We start from the raw sequence: 19,780 nt of genomic DNA, 5'->3' as shown, positions 1-19,780 counted from the left end.
GGAAATACAGATGACTAATAGATATATGAAAAGATGCTCAAGGTCTCTAACCATCAGAGAAATGCAAATTAAAACCACAATGAGATATCACCTCACACCTGTCAGAATGGCTATCATCAAGAAATCAAAAAACAAGTGTTGGCGAGGATGCGGAGAAAAGGGAACCCTTGTACATTGTTGGTGGGATTGCAAATTGGTATAGCTGCTATGGAAAACAGTATGGAGGTTTCTCAAAAATTAAAAATGGATATACCTTTTGACCCAGGAATTTCACTTCTGGGTATTTATCCAAAGAAAATCAAAATAATAATTCGTAGAGATCTATGCACCCCAATATTCATGGCAGCAGAATTTATAATAGCCAAGATATGGAAGCAACCTAAATGCTCATCGACAGACAATTAGATAAAGAAATTATGGTTCATGTATACAATGGAATATTACTCAGCCATGGAAAAAAAATGACATGGATAGACCTAAAGTTTCTTACGCTTAGTAAAATAAGTCAGATAGAGAAAGATAAATACCATATGATTTCACTTATATGCAGAATCTAAGGAATAAAAAGAACAAACTAATCAAAAACAGACTCACAAATATAGTGGACAATTTGGTGACAGACAGAGGGGAGGGGGGTTGGGGGGCTGGAAGAATGGGGTGAAGGATTAAAGAAGTACAAATTAGTAGTTGATAGTTGGTCACGGGGATGGGGGAGCACAGCATAGGGAATGCAGTTAGCATTAATATGATGGCTAGGTGATGGGTCAGAGGAGGGAGGGAGCAAATAGGGGGATTGTTTTAGGAACTATATAGATGTCTAACCAATGTGCTGTATACTTGAAACTAATTTAAATAAATAATTTTTTTTTAAAGTGCTGAAAGAAAACTTGTCACCACAAGTGAAATAGATATGCCTGATCAATCAGAGTCTTCTATGCTGGAATTAGAGGTATAGGAATGGGACTTGCTCTCAGAGAGATGAAATTTGAATCAGAGAAACACTGGAAATCAGGAAAGGCTTGGTAGGAAGGTTCTGATTTGGGGTCTCTTATGTGGTTCCAATCAAATCCATTCATTCATTCTCTCTCTCTCTCTCTCTCTCTCTCTCTCTCTCTCTCTCTCTCTCTCTCTCTCTCCACATGGCAGCCTCAAAGTAGCTATACTTCGAAGGCTCCCAGAGAAAGTACCTAAAAAAAAAGAATAGCAAGAAGCTGCATAACCTTTTCTAATCTAGCCTCTATTCACTCCGCATCTATCTGTCAGGTCCAAGGACAGAGGATATACTCTCCACCTCTTAATGGGAGAAACATCGAAGAACTTGAGACATGTTTTTAAGCTACCACATCTGTAGAATAGGAATAATAATAATATCTTTCTCAGGAGAGTTGGTGTGAGGCTTAAATAAGATAAAGTATACCTGGCACATAGCATATTATCATAACTCCAGTTCTATGTGACCTCAGGCAATTTAATTAACCTCACTTGCCCCAATGTCCTCGCCTACAAAATGGAACTAATAATTGTACCCCTACCATACAGCTGTTGTGGGAATTAAATGAGACGATTCAGTTAAAGCATTTAGCATACTGCCTACCACATAGTAAATTAAAGCTCGATAAATTTTGATTATTGTTCTTACTAACCATTATCTGAGTTAATGTTATTATTATCATCAAGAACATTAAATGACTTCACCAAAAAGAAGGAAGAGTGGAGAAATGATGAGAATTATAGACAAGTAGAGAGCTAATGGTTCTCAGTCAATTCTCAGGCAGGTAGGTATGAGGAAGGTCACACCCCACCGTATCCTACCTTTCCCCTGCCCTTCAAGGTGAGACAGGCACTGGAACCAGGCCTTGCCTCAGGGGCCAAAGGTAGAGTGCTGTTGGGCCGCCAAAGGATACTATCCAAAGATTAACAAGGTTGAGTCTTTAGTCAGGCAAATATTGAGCCCCAGGGTCAAGCTGAGCACAACCCCACAGAATTTCTGGGCAGGAGATACCCAAGGCCAGACAGGCCAGCAATACCAGGCACATATTCCTGAGAAACACTCAAAGTCTGTGGTCCAAGTTCCTGGAAAGCAGTGTCAAGAACAAGGCCAGTTCTTGGTCTTTAAGGAAATATTGGGAACTACTCAGAAACAAGGATTTTATAACTGAAATGAGACAAGAAGCTCGATCCTGCAAAATGGTATATACCCTTGGTGGATGGATGGGGAAACAGTCCTGGGACTTAGTCCTCCCAGAACACTAGAGAATGAGTAACAGGAACTCAAAACCAAGGTCAAAGTAGGAGCCATGTCCTTTTAACTAGAACCCATGACAAGAAACAGGAGAATATGGGGAATAGTAATCATTGCTATTTACTGAGCATCTTTTATGTGCCAAGTGTGATACCAGGTACCTGAGAGTGAGTTGTGTGACTTGGGGCCCAGGGACCAGCGATAGGGCATTGCATCCAGGTCCAACTTTAAAAAGGCCTCTCAGCCCCTAGGTATACTAAAGTCAGTCTTGATTTGCTCACTATGGAGCAACTGAGCCTGCAGGTGGAAATCAGCAAGTCTAGCTGAGCAGGGGCAGGGTACGGTGACTCTCATTGTCTCTCATACCATACCTCCTACTTGGCTATAACTTTGAATCTCCACATGGGCTATGTCTATAATAAAAACATACAACAAAATCTTTCATGGTGTCATCTCCAAATTACATTTGCAGATCATTCGGGTGTTGAGGAATGTAATAACCTTCAGCATCAAGATGAGTATAATTTAAACTCCAGTTGAATCAATAGCACATTGTCTGTTATCTGACAAATAGATCTTCGATTTGGATACAAGTGCTGAAACTCTGCCATTTCCCCTATCTGAAGCTGCTGCAGTTTTAACACATAATAATAAATTAAAATGCAACCAGCTCCTGCTTCCCAGTGAATTTCATTAAATTACAGTAAGTCCTCCCACAGAATTCCCATTGATCCGGTTTCTGGGCTAGGGCAGACCTCATCTGAAGGTGATATAGTAAGATGAAAACACCAACTATCCTAGCAGCTGGCACTAGCGTTGTTCTTAAAAAGAAATTGCTTTTATTTAGGAAAATACTTTGAAAAGTCAATTAAAGAGTAAATGGAAAATGAGAATTTTAGAATATAGGTTGGAAAAGAGAAAAGAAAGAAAAGGAAAGGCTAATCTATTCTGCATACAAAGCGGACAGGAAGTTGAGAGCAAAGAAAGCAGAGAAAAGAGGAGAGATGGCTGGCGAACAAATGAATAGGTCAAGCAACATGGAAAGAGACTGATCAGCAGAAAAAAATTCCAAGTGACAGGGAGGCCAGAGGATGTCTAAGACTAGGAATGTCTAATATTTTATTCCAAGTTGTTTGCATTGCTGCTGTATAAACCACCCAACATCTCCTCAAATTTTTCAGGGAAGACTGATATGTCCCTACACCTTTACTGGTGGTGTAATGAGAAATAGAGAGTCAGGGTAGTAGAGGGAAGTGTGGCCTACCCCACACTCGCCCCTCACAGTGAACGTGGACAGTTCTGTGTCTGACCATAACGTGGTCCTGATGGCATTGTCTGTCTCCAGGGCTCCTCCCACACCTAACTATAGAGATTGGTGCAAGAGGTAGATACACAACCCAACAAGTCACCACCAAGGGCCAGACCAAGTACTTCCCTAAGATTGGTAATGAACACTTAAAGAAGCTTGCTCTTTACTGGGGTCTGGGGTTGGCTGAGATAGAATGATGAAAGATGCAAACAACCGATAGCTTTGTCCCTTTCTCCCACCTCCAAAAAAAAGAAACCCATTTTTAGGAGGAGAAAATTGGCCAACATACACAAGGAGCAGAAATGAAAAGTGGAATACAAGAAACCCCTGATGACATTGTTTGAACTTCTAGGTCAAACCAGACCCGAAGCCTGGAACTTCTTACACTTTTCAGTTACATGAGTTTTTAAGTTTCCTTTTTGAATAAGCTCATTTAAATTAAATTTCTGCCACTTCCATCCAAAAATTAATAAGGCCATCTACTGAGGCCTAGGTGGAGGTAGCAGGATCCTCATGAAAGACAAGGAGGCCAAAAATCACAGGCCTGACCCGCAGCAAAGTGAATGGTGGCCCTTTGCATTGCCAAAGGGACAGAGATGCAGAGGCACTTGGAGCTGACACAAGAGCAAATATGGAACAAACCACTTTTTCCACTGTGGCTTCTATGTGGCTCTGATCTAACCACAGACTCCCTTAACCCAATCCTGAAACTGAATAACAGTTGGACCTCAGCTGCCTCCCTCCTGGGCTTGGAGAGCAGCCTGCGGCTGCTGGCTGCAGGGCTGGCGGGGTGCCCACCCGCTTTCTTTCTTGCCTTACTGCAAGACAGAGTCCCTGCCAGTGAAGGTGGGTGGGGTGGGGAATTTTCCTCTCTTGCTAAATTCCAGAATCCTGCAAGCATTGGTGGGCAAATCACTCAGCTTCTCACATGGGGATCGGGGGTGGGAGGACACTACCCTGAGACGGCTCTATACAGTTTTCCAGAGGTCCCCAGCAGGGCTGCCCCATTACAACAGTGATCTACTCGCTGAAGAACCCTGCAGCGGCTTCCTTCCCTTTTATGTTTCATTTCTCTTTCCCCCTACTGGAACATCTAGGGATCATCTCCCAATCAACTCCTTGCACTCACACCTTTATCTCATGGTCTGCTCCTTGGGGATCCTAATCTAAGACAGGTATGAGAGAAAGAAAAGTCAAAAATGACTCCTAGGCTGTTGGCCCGACCAGCTGAGCTTCATCATTCTAGCTTAAGCAGCTACATGTACTGAGTCTTTGCCACATGCCAAGCATTCTGCTGGGCCTGTGACAGAGTATGCCACTTAATTATTCCAGCCACAGTATGTAGTATGTAATATCATCCTCATATAACCCATAGGAAACAGGCTGAAAAAAGTCAAGCCCTTTATTTGCACAGGTTCAGACAGCTAGTAAGTGGTGGAGCTGGTTTTCAAGGAGCAGGAGGTAAGGGAGGTATAAAGTCCACATTGCTTTGGCTTGGCTACTCAATTCCTATGACCAGCCCCTCACTCTCAACTGGAAAGTTCCCATTTCCTCCCAAAAGAGATTCTTAATAGTACTACCCTTCACCTTTTCACTGATGGGAAAGTGAAGATAAGAGAGAGATTTTTCAAAGAGGGATGCAGGGTGGGGGGGGGAGTAGATTGAGAGAATAGAGAGAGCAGGAAGGGAGGAGGAGAGAGAGGGAGGGAGGGAGGGAGGGGGAGAGAGGGAAACCAAAAGTAAAAAGGGTGGGAAAGAATAATCAAAATAATAACAGCTATTTTGTACTGCGTGTTTACAGTGCTCCAGGCACTGTTAAATTCTATATTATCTCACTTAATATTCCCAACAAACCTTGAGGGAAGTATTGTCTAACATTATCCTCCATTTAACAGAAGTTGGGGGGAAAGGACATATTCAACAGAACAATGAAGAAAAAATCCAGCCAACCTGATACCCTGTCAGCCTGGGTCCAGCCACACCTCACTGTATATCAGCCTCAGCCTTTTTTTCCTTTCCCTTTCTTTTCTTTTTTTATTTTTTAACAAACAGTTCCACTGTCCTACTTTCTGAGCATCTCCAGCCTGGTCCCTGGGTGGGCGGGGGATGGGGAAGGCAGGGATTAAGCCTCATTAAGAGAGTCAAAGCAATCAAAGGACAGCTGCATGACATAATGGGAGGGTCCCCAGCTGTCAGGATTCCCTCTTGTTTTCAGAAGCACTAACAAAGCTTTGAAGGAAGCTGGTGGTCTGAGTGTCTGCAGTGCTGAGGCTAGAAAGCAGCCTTTGTGTCTGCAATGTAAGAGGGTGGTTTTGTGGCTGGAGAATTGTGTGTAGATGTAACGGTGGGGTTGGTTCTTCAGCATTAATCATGTGGCATTGTCAAAAATGTACATGTTACAACTTAGATATACCAAAAAAAAAAAAAGGTTGTTCTCTTTATTTTCAGTAACTGGTCTCACACTGGAATATTCATTCTGCCATTAGAAACACTGGGAAACCATCTCCTCTGGAATAAAGCAGTAGCACTTCAGGTAAATATTCACAGCCAGTGTGAAGTTCAGATTCTCTGTCAGGGCTGTTTCTTACCTCCCAAGATGGCTTCAGGATGGAGGGGGCACTTAAGCAGCCTTGCGGTCCTGGTTGGGGATGAAGGACATGTTTCTCATCCCACTGGCTCCGACTGATATCGTGTTGAGGTGTGGCTCACCTCACCTTGCTCCTGAACCCTCCTGACTGCCACAGTGCCACAGCTGGGAGAATTCATGGTGTGCTCTCTGGGTGGGGTCAGGGACCATGGTCCCTTACTCGCTGCCTCCACCCCACCCAGTTCTCACGGACCTGAGTCTCAGCATGCCCTGCATCCTTTTTAAGCAACCCACTTGGCAGCCTCTGCGATGGGGTCATCTGGAGTCTCACCAGAATATCCAAAAACTCTTTCTATCCCCTATCTCAGGTACTGCAAGCAGTCAAGAGTTTCACCCCATTCGCATCCCCAAGGAGAAATGAAGGCTCGTATTATCCCGGCACCTCTTCATCCAACTCCCAGCTTCCATGGAATTCTCTATCTTCTCACATGCTGTTTCACCCCACATGGATCAAGGCCCTCATTCCTTCATTCTCCCCAAAAAACACTGATATAAGCTATGGGACGTCAATAAATGTTTACTGAAAATTTGGGCGTAAGATAGGTTCTGAATGTAGTGCAGAATAATTCAGGCAAGAGCTTGAAAATGGATATTAGCCATAAAAATCCCTATCTTAAAAGCCCACTGACTATTTCCTGCTAGAAGAAATTAATCTCTCCATAGCCTGATTTTCTTCCCAAGACCTGGTACCCCTAACATCTCTCTTCATCTCCCTCACAACCTCATACCAACTCTCACACTGACCAGGAACAACTCCCAATCCTATTTCTTACACAGAACAATTTAGCCCTGTCTAGGCACTATAGGGTGGGATGAGGTAGGGGGTCTCCCTTTTATAATCAAACATGCCCATTAGGCATTTTTTCCATAATCCCTGGAATAATTCCTTCCCTAAGATTTTTGCCCTGTTTTAGAGCAACCAGCTCAACTTTAGCCAGCTCCACTGAGACAAAATGCCTCATACATTTCTTTGAATCCTCACAGTGAACAGTAGGTAGTAGTAGTATCGCCGTATGACAAACAAGGAAACCAGGGCTCAGCAAAATTAAATAATGTAGCAAATGAGCAAATCAACAGCCAGGCAAAAACTCAAACCCGGGTCTGCCTTACTCTAAACACCAGTGCTTTCCACCACTGCCCATCCTGGGAGAAGGAGCTCTGTTTCTGCAGCTGGGAGGTGCCCTTGTTTTTAGAACAATTCCCGTGTGGTAGAAAAGGCCAGTGTGCTACAGGATCATCTGTGGAGCCAGGATGTAATAACCCCTGAAGATGCGGGAGGCTGCTGCCAACATCCCTGCTGGTCCAACATCCCAATCTCACAGAGCAGCCTTCAGAACTCCTGCTCCTTCCCAAGTCAGCCTCTCCCCCGAGGGCCCCACAAACACCAGAGCCAAGTCCTGTTCTGCAAAAAGTCACTTTGGGGTAGGTAGACCACACTATCTTCAGATCTCACAGCTACAGAGAAGCAAGTGCAATCTTGAAGCTCTCTCTGACCATCTAATCAACATGTACCCCTAGAGGGCAGACACTGTGCCTTTTTCACCTCTGCTGGGCAAGGGTCCAAGCCATGCTGGGGGATATGGAGAGATCATCAGTGTTTACTGAACTGGATCCAGTTCCAGCCACTACTGTTTCTTCCCTCCTTCATGATAAAAGGCCCCAGCAAGCTGAACTGACTTCAGTGACACTGTGCACAACTGAAACCATTTCCTGAGCACCTACTATGTGCCAGGCATTGTATACAGACCTCATCTCACTTTCTCAGTCACTTGAGTTCAGTAGTAGTCAGTCCATTTTAGAGATTAGGAAACTGTCTAGCAAGATCATGGCAGTTTCTTGAACTTTCACAGCTTAAGCAACAGAAGCAGGAATTTAAACCAAAGCTTGTACAACTCCAAAGTCTGTGCTGATTCCACTATGCAACATCCTCTGTCAGAGGAGATAATGATCTACTCCTCCTTCCTAAGGGATAAATGTTATTCTTCTTTGGCAGAAAAACATGTAAAGCCATGTGTTTGCTGTCAAAGTGTGGTTAAAAGCCTACTTCCCTGATGGTGATAGGGGACATCACTTGTAAAATTCTTAATCTTTTAGCAGAAAATGATATGGGACATCTCTTGCAGAGTTCTTAATCTTTTTAGTAAACCTAGTTAAGTTTTCTTCCCTCCTTTCTTTGGGAAAAAGGCCCTCTCCTTCAAATTCAGATAATTATTCTGAAACTGGTGACTCAGGTCTTCTGGCTTTTGATAAGGATCGTTGGTCCATCATATGCAGAAACGGCTTTAGGCCAGGCAAGGCCCTTAGAGTCCAAGAAGGGTGGGGACCATTAGCCCAAAGTTTTTTTTCTCTTTAAGAAATATATTAACCAAGCCCGTTTTCCTTTACTTGCTTAATAGGCAAATCAATAATAAAAATTAATAGATATATGAGTTAAATAACAAGTTTATATCTTCTTTTCCTTGTTCAGCAGGAAACCCAAGAACCCACCCTGACTGAGGCAGAAAGGGAAAGAGCTCCATGAAACCCCTGTAGGCAGGGACTACGGCCATTCTCAGCAGGAAGCAGATACAGAAGAAGAGACCTCCCGTCCCTCACCACCCATATTAATAATAAGGGAGTTCATCGCTCTTAGAAAAGAGTTAGGCAGGAAAGTTAAGGGGTTTAGGGTCTGCCTGCAAAGACACTAAGGTTATCCTATCCTAGAAGGGGTCCACCCTAATCCACCTACAACTGAGCAAGCCAGAAGGCATATTTAGGCTAAAAGTAACTTCCACAAAGAAACCAGGAGGCAGAGAATTAGGTAACAGTTTAAACCAGTCACTCACACCTGCCCGCAATGAAGACCCCAATGACCTTCAACTCACCTGAGCCTCATTATACCATCATTATAATATGATGCATATGCCCAGAAGTTTATTAATATCATTATAACTGACTGAATTCTGGGAACGAACATGTGCAGAAAGCAAATGATGAATCACTGAGTCCTGTCAATCTTAGTGTCAATCAAGGAATCCCACCCCTCTAAGAAAAGTAACTGCCCATAGCAAATAGGGATAAAAACCCCAAAGGATTTGTTACCAGGTCTTTTGAGCCACGTTTCTCTTGCTCAGGCCCCCTTCCAAGCATAGATAAGTCAACTTTTTTTTTTTCACACACATGTAGCATACTACATAAGCCATTCTGTCCCTTGCCCCTCATTTCCTTTATCTTAGAGATCATTCCATATCTGCAGGTAGGGAGCTGCCTCAGTCTTTCCAGCAGCTACCTGATATTCCATTACATGGAATTGCTGGAATTCTTTAATCAATCCTTTACTGATGGACAATTAAGCTGTCTCCAATCTTCATTATTACAAATTGTGAATATCTTGTATATGTCATGTTCATGTGTGAATAGCATGTATAAGTCCCTAGAAAGATTTCTAATGCTTATTAAATACAATATGTGCTTTTTAAATTTTTAACATTTTGCCAAACTGCCCGCCATAGAGGTTGCAGCAATGCGTAGCCCACGAACAATGAAAAGTAGCAATGGAGTACTTCTCATATGAAGAAAAGACCGTTAGCTGAAAAAGACCAGCTAAGGGGCAAACAGGCAAGCCTATGCCTGGATCAGACATTCAATCCTAGGACAAGTGACAAAGATGAGCCAGCACCACCAACAGGCGACATCCTGCATGCACAAACCCACTTCACAGATGAGAAAACAGGCTCAGAGAATTGACAGGCCTCACCCAGGGTTATGTCCTGGAACCCTGTAAGTCCAAGGCAAATTCCTCTGGACAAAATATGTTTCACCCTCTGATCTCAGCTGTGGTCTCTTGTGCTGACCTGGACACAACTTGGGAAACCCAGCTCTTTCCTACTGTGAACTGAAAATAGCTGGGCTACCCACGTGGTTTAGGGCTTCCCCTCATCATTTCATTCTCACCCACAGGAAACCAGGACCTGCTCCCACACATACATGCCCACCCAGCTACTATTTCTAGGCTATTTGGGGCCCACAGAGCCTTGACCACCCACTTCCTGGAGGTGGGTAGCAGTGATCATCCTGGACATTCATCCCCCAGCCTAAGGAAATGAAAAGCTCAACAGATCCTCTCCATGGTTACCACTGGGTGGTGAGTAGTGAGGGTGTGAAAGAAGTAAGACCACTAGTCTTATCATCAACTGCTCTGGAAATAGAAGCAAACATGGCTTAAACAGTTCTCTTTCTTTGTACTTGGAAAGTGCCGTCACATCCACTAACTCATTTTACCTCCTCCACAGCAGTTCTCTGACTTAAGTAAGGCAGGGATTCTCATATTCATTCTTCTCATTTTACGGATAAGAAGAAGGAGATATGACTTGCCCACTTCTAGAGAAGAACAGAGACTATAGGCAACCCAAGGTTTCTGGTGCCTAATGCTGGCCATATTCTGTTCTGTACCCATGATTAGCAATCTCCTGGCAATGTGAGATGTCCACAAAAAACATCCCCTATCTGCCCACATCTAGAATGAGTCACCATGTCCCTAGCAATGTTGTTTGGGACCCTCTGATACATGAATATACATGAATTCCTTTCCCTGGGTCCTCATCTTTGCTTCAGTTCCGTAGGATATGTCCTTTGTGAGGAGATTCTTGGGATGTTTCTGATGGATGGCTGGCATGGCCTATGGAACATAACAGGTTCTTAATAAAGGCATGTTGCCTAGCTGGCTGAGAGGATGGATAGATGGATAAATGGGCGGGTGGGTGGATGGATGGATGGATGGATGGATAGGTGGAATACTGGTTTAATTTATTTTTTTGCTTGTTTGTTTTTATATTTTTCTATGCAGCATCCATTCCCCCTTCAAATATCACTCTGATAACCTTTTGTGGAATCGTTTCTCCCCCAGGGTATATAATTAAGTAGTACCTGCTTCCCTGGTTTCTCACCAGCCCTTTTTCCAAGTCAGATTCTCCAGTACTCTATCTATTCTATGAGCTACTCAACATTACCCCCAGTACACTACCTTCCTGCTTAAGTTAGCCACAGTTGTTTTCTGTACTTATAGAAAAAGAATTTTAAATGACACAGATGTAAAGATGAATGAGTAGATCAATGAATAGATGAGCAGAGGAATGGAAGGAGTGGAGGAGTGAAAGGGTAGAGCGGCGGGGTTTGGGGTGGCAAATGCATGGACTTCATGAGCTAAGTGGTCAGGTGAATCCCAGGCCTTGGAAAGATGGGAAGGAAAGAAGGAATGATAATGATAACCCCTCAGCCTTATCTGTAGGAGGGGTGATGTGAATCGATTTGGGCAGCAACAGGACACCTATGCCCAAAATCTCCTTCAATACACTAGAAATCCTTTAGTTTTGTATCTCTTAACAGAGAAAGGCCTTGGAAATAATACTGTCAAAATTTCATTCCTAGATGAGGAAACTGAGGTTCACCATGGGCAAGAGGTTTGCCAAAATCGGACAACTAGGTTTGGAGCTGAACTGGGACTAGAATTCAGGTCTCCTAATTCCCAGTCCCTTGTTCTTTTCACTGCTCAGTGCTGCTTCTGTAAGGAATGATGAAATTACAGATTTTCCAAATCCCATTTTGAGGAAATTCCCCAAGGGGACTTCTTCACCTAGCGTGAAGGCCCTCAAAAATGCAAATGCCTCAGGAGGTTCTAAGGTCCCTATTGTAGTAGCCTGAATGTTCTGCAGGCCGAAGCGCTGAGGGAGGCAAGTGGAAGAGGTAGGAGAGGCAGCATAGAGAAGCAAGAAACTGGAGACCCTATCCCAGAGAATGGATACAATGGGCAAGAAGCCAAGGGGCTTCCCAGGACTAGCTCAACAAAGGGACAGAATCCAGACCACAACCACAAGAATCCTTTAAGATTCTAAAACTTGTGTCACTTCCTTCATAAGCCTGTCTGTGAAACTCTGAAAAGGGTCTATGTGCTGGCCTGCAGGGACAGCCAGAGGGGAGAAGGAGGGACCCTGTCTCACTCCATGGCCAAGTTTAGAGAAAGAGAAATCCAGTGAAGGACAGAGCTTCCGCAGAGACCAGTGCAGAAATCCAGTGAAGGACAGAGCACGGGGGCTGAGTATCCGAAGTCCGAGTGCTGCACAGAAGGCAGGAAGGCTCAGGACAGGCCTGAGTCATCACTATTTCCTGTGTATTTTCTTCCTAACAAGAAATAATGCCTAGAGTGTCTAGCACAGTGCCTAACAGCTAATGGAAAATCATTGTCAACTCCCCCCACCTCCCCTCATGTCTCCTAACACGGAGCTGAGATGAACACCTCTACTGGGAGAGCAAAGACATAAAGGGAAGAAATGCTGAGATGATGTATTATAGAATTGTACACTTCAAATTTATATAATGTTATTAGCCAATGTCACCCCAAAAAAATTTAATTAAAAAAAAAAAAAAACCTGGAAAAAATGCTAGAGCCTAGACATTTGGGGAAAAGAAGGGAAGGAATTGTTTTCCCAGCATCTCTTTTATGCAGGAATGGTGCTGGGCAGTTTACTGATTGCCTTGATTAGTTCTCTGAGGTATCCTAAGAGCTAGGTGTCCTTTGCCCCATTTCCAGTAAGGAAACCAAGGTATAAAATATTTAATAACTTGTCCAAAGACATACAAAGATTTAGCGGTCTGTCTGATTTCAACTCTAAGTTTTTCCCTCTTCACCAGGCTTTCTCCTGGGGGCAGGGGACAGCAGAAGGGAGGTGGGTTGTTGGGCTCTGAGAATATGCACAAAGAAAGGGGAAACTTCTGACAAGCATGCAGAGGAAAGCGAAAACAAAAAACAGACTCCAAAGTGTCAGGAGGAAGGAACAGGAACTGAAATTATCTATCACCCAGTGATTTTGAAAGAACTGATGCTTGCCCCTGGGCCTTGCTCTCAGAGCTGCCCCACCCTCCAAGGCACTTTGTGGTGGGCTCCTCCAGTAAAGCAAGGTGAATCAGCACATCAACAAATATGCCACAAGTGGTCTCCAGCTGCAGAAAACAAGCAGATATATACAGCCACTGTCCCATGTGGTGAAGGTGAGAAGGTTGGGGGAGGCTAGGCTGCAAACCTCCAGCCTGAATGTGGTTGGAACAATGAGAACAGTTGTCATAGTTAATACCCCTGACTTAGTGAAATGTACAAGGTAATGGGTGGGGAGGGGAGGTGCAAGATAGAATGACATGGAAAGAACCATCCAGAGCTGGACCAAAAAGCAAGGACAGGGTGTGGCAGAGAGAGTCCTGGATAGAAGTTCAAATCTTGCCCCAACGTGGGCAAGTCCCCAGAGCCTGCTGCAAGGCCTCAGCTTGTACCTCAGCACTGTTTGCTTCCTACAGATCCTCTAATAGCACCCCAAGCAGGGCCCCATAGAAACAGAGACAGATGAGAAAACAGATCACTGGTTCAAGTGGGAAATACACTTGTAAACAAAGGTGGAGAAGAAAGGACACAACCAGGGAGCAACTCTCTAATTCGCAGATAGGGAAAATTAAGGTTCATCAGGAGGAAATGACTTTGCTCCAGGCTTTTCTCCTGGGGCCCGTACTGGGTTTCCTAGAGGATGGAGGGACTTTCTTTGCTCTGGACATCCTTTTTAAACAGCCAGGAAAGCCAGAGCTGCTCCCCACACAGTCTTAGGGGAACTCCAGGTGTAGGAAAAACTTTGGAATTCAGCTGGGATGTGGTTTCATTTTGTCTGCCTCTGGTTTCCTAATGTCAAGGTGTGAGGCTGGGCAGGCAGCCAGCTTAGCTTAGAAAAGTAAATGAAAGAGGAAAAAAGGAAGACGGGGCCAGGAAGGCAGGGGTAGGACATGGGGGTAGGGGAAGGCTGCACTAGGCTGGAGGGAACGTGTGTCTGGCTTTAGCAAGGAATATGCTAGGAAAATGGGTGCAGGAGGTATGAAGATGGCTGAGATGAGAATCAGCCCTCTGAACTCAAGAGTCCCATCAATAAGCTCACAGGGTCTACGAACCTCTTATATGCAAAATTATGTGTGTTTCTGTGTAGGTCTCCACATGTTTGTGGAAAGTGTTCACAGCTTTCAACAGATCCTTAAAGGGCTCCGTTACCAATACAGGTTGGAAGCAATCTCTCATTTTACAGATGAAGAAACTTAGTACTTGGCTAACAGCTATTCTCAGTAATAATTTGTAGAACAAACAGGAAATGAATGAGCAATGTAGACCAAGCATACTGGCTGGACAGGGAGGGCAGAGACAGCTTCATGACATTTATACCTCATCTTACAGCCTCCTAATATGTCCATAGTCATTATTTCCCTTGATCCCCTCAACCACAAGTGTGGTGGGTCAGAAAGGCAGGTGTCCCTAGTTTTCAGGAACATAAAATGCTGGGTAAATCATAACAATAGGTGCCATTCATTGAACACCCACCCTGTATTGTACCATGTACCATCTGTTTAATTTACATAGGCTCTTTGATTTCTTCATGGAATCAGTACATTAGAGCCAGAGAATTTTGCACAGGAGAAAGTGAATAGCAGAATGGAACTACAATTAAGTCCTTCTCCCTCCTCTGCCCCACCCCCACCACAATCCAGCAGAAACACCAGAAAGGAAGAAAAATATTCTTGACGTACCCACTGCCTATTCCTGCTTAGTAACACCATCACCCTAACCCGCCCCTCCCACTACCACTTATACACACACACACACACACACACACACTTACGCACAGCAGAAAGGTTCACTGGGATTTAAAAATGAGGATCATGTGGGTCCATCTGTGGGTTGGTTCCCTCACCTCTCTCCTCAGCTGGTATCCCAACTCAGCACATTTGGTATCCAGGAAAATATTTTCCTTTCTTTCTCAAATTGGGAAACTGAGATCAAGGAAAGGAAACAAAAACAGAGCTCACATGGGAAAACTGAACCTTAGCAAAAGTTTCAGGATTTCTCTAAAAACAATGCAGTGTGGTAGAAAGTCCATGAACCCATTATTGCATTCGATGTTGAGTTCTACCACTTTAGGCTATAGGACTTTAAGCAAGTCACTTAACTTCTCTAAGCCTCAACTTACTCATTTGCTTAAACATAAAGACTTTTTGTAATAGAGTTCACTAATCCCTATTAATTGGGGTTTGGTCTAGATAGCTGAAAAGCCTAAAGTGTAGAATATCTATAGGGGACTGCCATTTTCTTACTCTTAATAATAACATGTAATATTAGCTAATGTTATTAAAATATTTAACATGCATCAGACATTGTTCTAAAAGCTTATAAGCATAAGCACATTTGTGGGAACTTAAGTCTCTCGACAGCTGTGGAAGGACCATTATTATTATCCTTGATTTATACATAAGGAAACTGAAGCCAGAGAGATTAAGTAACTTGCCCAAGGCCACCTAGCTAGTAAATGCGAGAAACACCAAAGCCCTTGCTCATAACCACTGAGCCAGAAAGCCTTGCACATGTTTGGTAACTAAGGTGGCTATGTGAAGGAAACAATTAAAACAGGCAGAACATTGTTTTGTGGATGGATGAGAGTTTCTGATATATTTGCAACTTCTTTCTTTAAATGAGATGGCCACGCCTTCCAAAATTGTGTTTCTGTTGTTAATTGGTTAATGAGTTTTGAGGAAGGAATGAGAGGATTTTTATGACAAGCTTAGAACAAAACCTGGCACCCAAAAGGGACATAACAACTGTTAACTGCCTGACTGATGTGAGTTAATGGAACAAGCTTGAGCCTAGTCATCAGAAACATCAGCTGTGTGACCTTGAGGACCTTAATGACCACTCTGAGGCCTAGTTTCCACTTCCGAGACTCGGTTTCCACTTCTGCAAAATGAGATTAATAACCATCCTCCCTCAAAGTCATTGTGAGGAATAAAAGAAACAAGGTCTTCCCACTCTGGGTGATTCAGTCACCTTTGGCCACCACTACATATGTAACAGTAGCTAGCAAGAAAATATTCTTGGTATAAGATTACATTTTTTAAGTTCCATTTTTAAAAATTTTTTGTTTGCTTTTGTCGCTGTCAATAGATACTTTTCTCTTAGATAATTCAGAACTCAATTTTAGCGCAGCCCAGGCCAAGCTGTCACTAATTCTAAAGTACCCAAATAGGAATTGATAAAGATTTATTGTATCCAATTCTTTGGAATGGAGTAAAAACCCTGGCTCTAATCAAGACCACCGCATGGGTTCAGTTCAAGATGAATTGAATTCAGATGTCCCCAGCCATGAATCTTTTAATGGTGAGCAAGCAGTCTTAGTGGCCAGAGCACCGAAGCGGGAGCCAGGGCCCCCAGGTTCTGATTCTGTCATTCATTGCTGTATGTTCTTAGCAAGTCACTTCCACTCTCTAGGCCTCAGGTTCCTCTTCTTCAACTGAAGAACATGGAAAAAAATGATCCCTAAATTCCTTTGAAGCTTTGGTAGTCTGTAGCTTTTATGTCCAAGAAGACATTAAAAATGAGATCCCAGAATTTACTGATCCTGTGCTATAAAATGGGAAAATTGGAATAATAATAGTTGACACATGCAAAGCCCTAAAGCCCTTAGAATAGTGGCTGGCACAGAGTAAGCCTTCAGTAAATGACTAATAACTGTGTGTGGCATAAGATATCTCCCCTCCCCCTTTGTTGCTCCTCCTCCCAACAAGCCTAATTATCTCACTTTATAATTATCTCACTTTATAATCAAGGAAACAGAAGCTGAAAGACATTAAGAAATTTTCCGAAGGACCACTCAACAAGTAAATGGGGGCGACCCTGCGGCTATTACGAGAGGAAGGCCCACTCCGACTCATAGCTGGTGAAAAGGTCGCCAATGCCCTGTTCAGATCCACTGCCTCAATCACAGGGTGGTGTTCTCACCTCCTTTGGGGACTATATGTCATAGGGCCCTTCCTTCCTCAAAACACAACATAAATAACATCCTTCCATGATGGATGAGAGAAGATGCATTAGAAGTAACTTTGAAAGCAACCAAATAAACATCCAGTTTTTTCTAATCCTGTCCTAACTGTGCTTTCTCCTGCCCCCAGCTTCCTGACCTCTGAGGAAAATCCCTGCCCTGGAAAGTGAAACTGGGGATGCTAGCAGAGGAAGAGATGTTCCACCCCCAGCACTTGCACTAGAACTTCCTAAGGGCAGAGGGGAAATCGATGAGCTCATTCTGGATCAAAGGGCGGTGAGAAAGAAAGAAAGAGACAGACAGACTCAAATTTCCAGAGGCTATTTCAGTTTTCTTTTCCGTTTAATGCAATTTCATTTATGATATCAGCCAATACCTGGTTGCCAATTTGGAAACTCCCCTTGGGGGCGCTCCCTCTACTGGCCTGACTCCCTATAAAGGGCCCACATGAGCTGCAGAGAACCCCCGCAGAGAATTCTGAGACAGCACAGGATCTCCCACAGCCTCTGCCCACGGGTACCATGAAGATCTCTGCAGCTGCCCTCGCTGTCCTTCTTGCCACTGCCGCCTTCTGCGCTCCTTCATCTGCCTCCCCATGTAAGTCCAGGTCCTGACCACCACAACTCCCAGAGTCAGATCCTCAGACTAGCCCAGACCTTGCCCCCTTTACAGCTATAGCATTTATACTGTCTGAACCCTATGATTTAAATTCTTACTTATTGCTTTTCCCAGATGTCCAGTTGTCCCTGATAGATCCCTAAGCCACTTCATGGCAGGGACCCTCTGATTAATTTTCTGTATCTTCAGGGTCTACACCCTAAGCCTGCATGTGCTCACTGAGTGTGGACTGATACTGGGGATATTGGTAGGCAGGGGCAGCTCAAGCTGACCTCAAAACATGACTGACTCATACCTAACACTAGCAAGGTTTCTAAGAAACTTATAAGCACCTAAATAAAACCCTCTTGGGTTAGTCATATTTTCCGCCATTTCATAGATGGAAAAAAATAGGATTTGGGAAAGGATAATGAAAGCTAATTAAATACCTACTATGTGTCAAATATTATGCTGATTGTTTTATATGTATCATCTTATTTAATACAACTACTTTTGAGTGGCTGTCCTTGACTTGTAGATGGGGAAACAGGCTAAGAGAGGTTAAATAATTTACCGAACTCACACTGCTAGAAAGTGGGGAAATTAGTGTTCAAATCCAGTTCTATCTGGCTCTTAAACTCTCCTACTCTAGCAACTGTCATTTCCCAGGGTCACCCTGAATTAATTGACCAAAAAAAAGTTCTCCTTCTCTGTTAGAGGAGTCCTTCTTACTATGCATCAGCTAAAGGCTCCCAGAATCCCATACATATCTTCGGGCCCCTCTTAGGGGTCCTGGCTGAGCCCTAGTCTGAGTTTTGGAAACCTCCCCCAGCCCACCCTAGGTCTCAAAGAAACTAAATTCTGAGTCCACTGAAGATCCTAGGAGGGCAAAGATAAAGGCAGAGGGCCCAAGAAAAGTCAGGAGGAGGCCCAGCATGTCCTGAGAGTCAAAGGCATGGGGTTATGATATAGAGGGAAGGATACAAGCTAGGATCAAGGATTAGGTGAGAGATTGGGGGGATCCTCTCTGTCCTCTGTTGGAATCCCCACTCTGTCGCTGGAAGACAAATAATATAAAGTGCGCAGCACGATAGCCAGTGTGTACTGGCAATGAATACAGGGGTCTCCTTCCTTCCCTCTCCCAGATGCCTCGGACACCACACCTTGCTGCTTTGCCTACATCTCTCGCCCACTGCCCCGTGCCCACCTCCAGGAGTATTTCTACACCAGCAGCAAGTGCTCCATCCCAGCAGTCGTGTGAGTCTCAGTCCTGCAGAACCCTCTAGGGGGGTGAGGAAGGTGCACATTTTGTTGCAGAGCCAGTCCCCCCAGGAGCCCTCTGAGAGGATGCCCTATCCACTCTCACCCATTCTCCAGCTGCATAAATAGACATGGCTCTTCCTTCTCTAGCTTCAGATTCCCCAGCTATCACATGAAAGGATTAGACAAGGTGTTCTTGGAGGATACTCCCCACTCTGATGGACTAGGTTAGGTCTCTAATCTTTACGGGTGTGATTTTTACTTCAACATTGTCTGCAATGCCCCTACATGAAAAAATTCAACTCAGTCATTCCTTTCCAGTTAAGAACTCCACAGTCCCCCATATGCACAACCCATCATTAGTGATAGTTGCTTAAGAAATTTAAGACAATAGAGACTTAAAGAATTAAAATAGGGCAATCATGAAGTTTCCTATATAATGGTAAAGTGTTTTAATCCAAAAATTCCCGTGACACTGGCAAAGTTATAGGTATTCAGAGTTGGCCTTTGGTTCTGACAAATCCTTCAAAGTATGGTGGTAATTTTAATATTACTAATTTTATTTCTGAAAACAAATATTTTTCAAAAGAAAAAAGTCCTTCTTTGAACACTTATGGGCAGGCAGAGATTAGTAAACTATCATCCTTGCCCTTAAGTGTCTCATAATCTAATAAAAGGATAAGACAGACATAGCAATAATAAGGGCATCCTGCATAAGAACATTACAAAAGGAGGGAGAGAACACACCCAGCTTCAAGAGTGTGTTCTCTTCTCCTAATTATCAGGTTGAGGGACTTGGGTATACCAGACAGAGGGGATGTCACCAGGGATCTCCTTTGGTTTATGTAGAGTCTCCA

The 19,780-nt window shown here is 43.7% G+C and overlaps 1 protein-coding gene across 1 annotated transcript in view; it reads left to right on the top strand.

Annotated features, from left to right (window-relative positions):
* The first annotated feature begins 17,492 nt into the window (after nt 1-17,492).
* The window catches only part of CCL5 (C-C motif chemokine ligand 5), a 5,319-nt gene continuing 3,031 nt past the window's right edge, over nt 17,493-19,780 (top strand). Inside the window, exons 1-2 of the mRNA XM_011379363.2 lie at nt 17,493-17,663; nt 18,809-18,920. Coding sequence (XP_011377665.1) covers nt 17,588-17,663; nt 18,809-18,920 — 188 coding nt within the window. The 5' untranslated portion in view covers nt 17,493-17,587. The remainder of the gene's footprint in view (nt 17,664-18,808; nt 18,921-19,780) is intronic.

The sequence above is a fragment of the Pteropus vampyrus genome, unplaced genomic scaffold (assembly GCF_000151845.1).
Source record: "Pteropus vampyrus isolate Shadow unplaced genomic scaffold, Pvam_2.0 Scaffold358, whole genome shotgun sequence".
Lineage (NCBI taxonomy): Eukaryota > Metazoa > Chordata > Mammalia > Chiroptera > Pteropodidae > Pteropus > Pteropus vampyrus.
The sequence above is the reverse complement of the archived record's forward strand: the minus strand, read 5'-3'. Positions and strand labels throughout refer to the sequence as shown.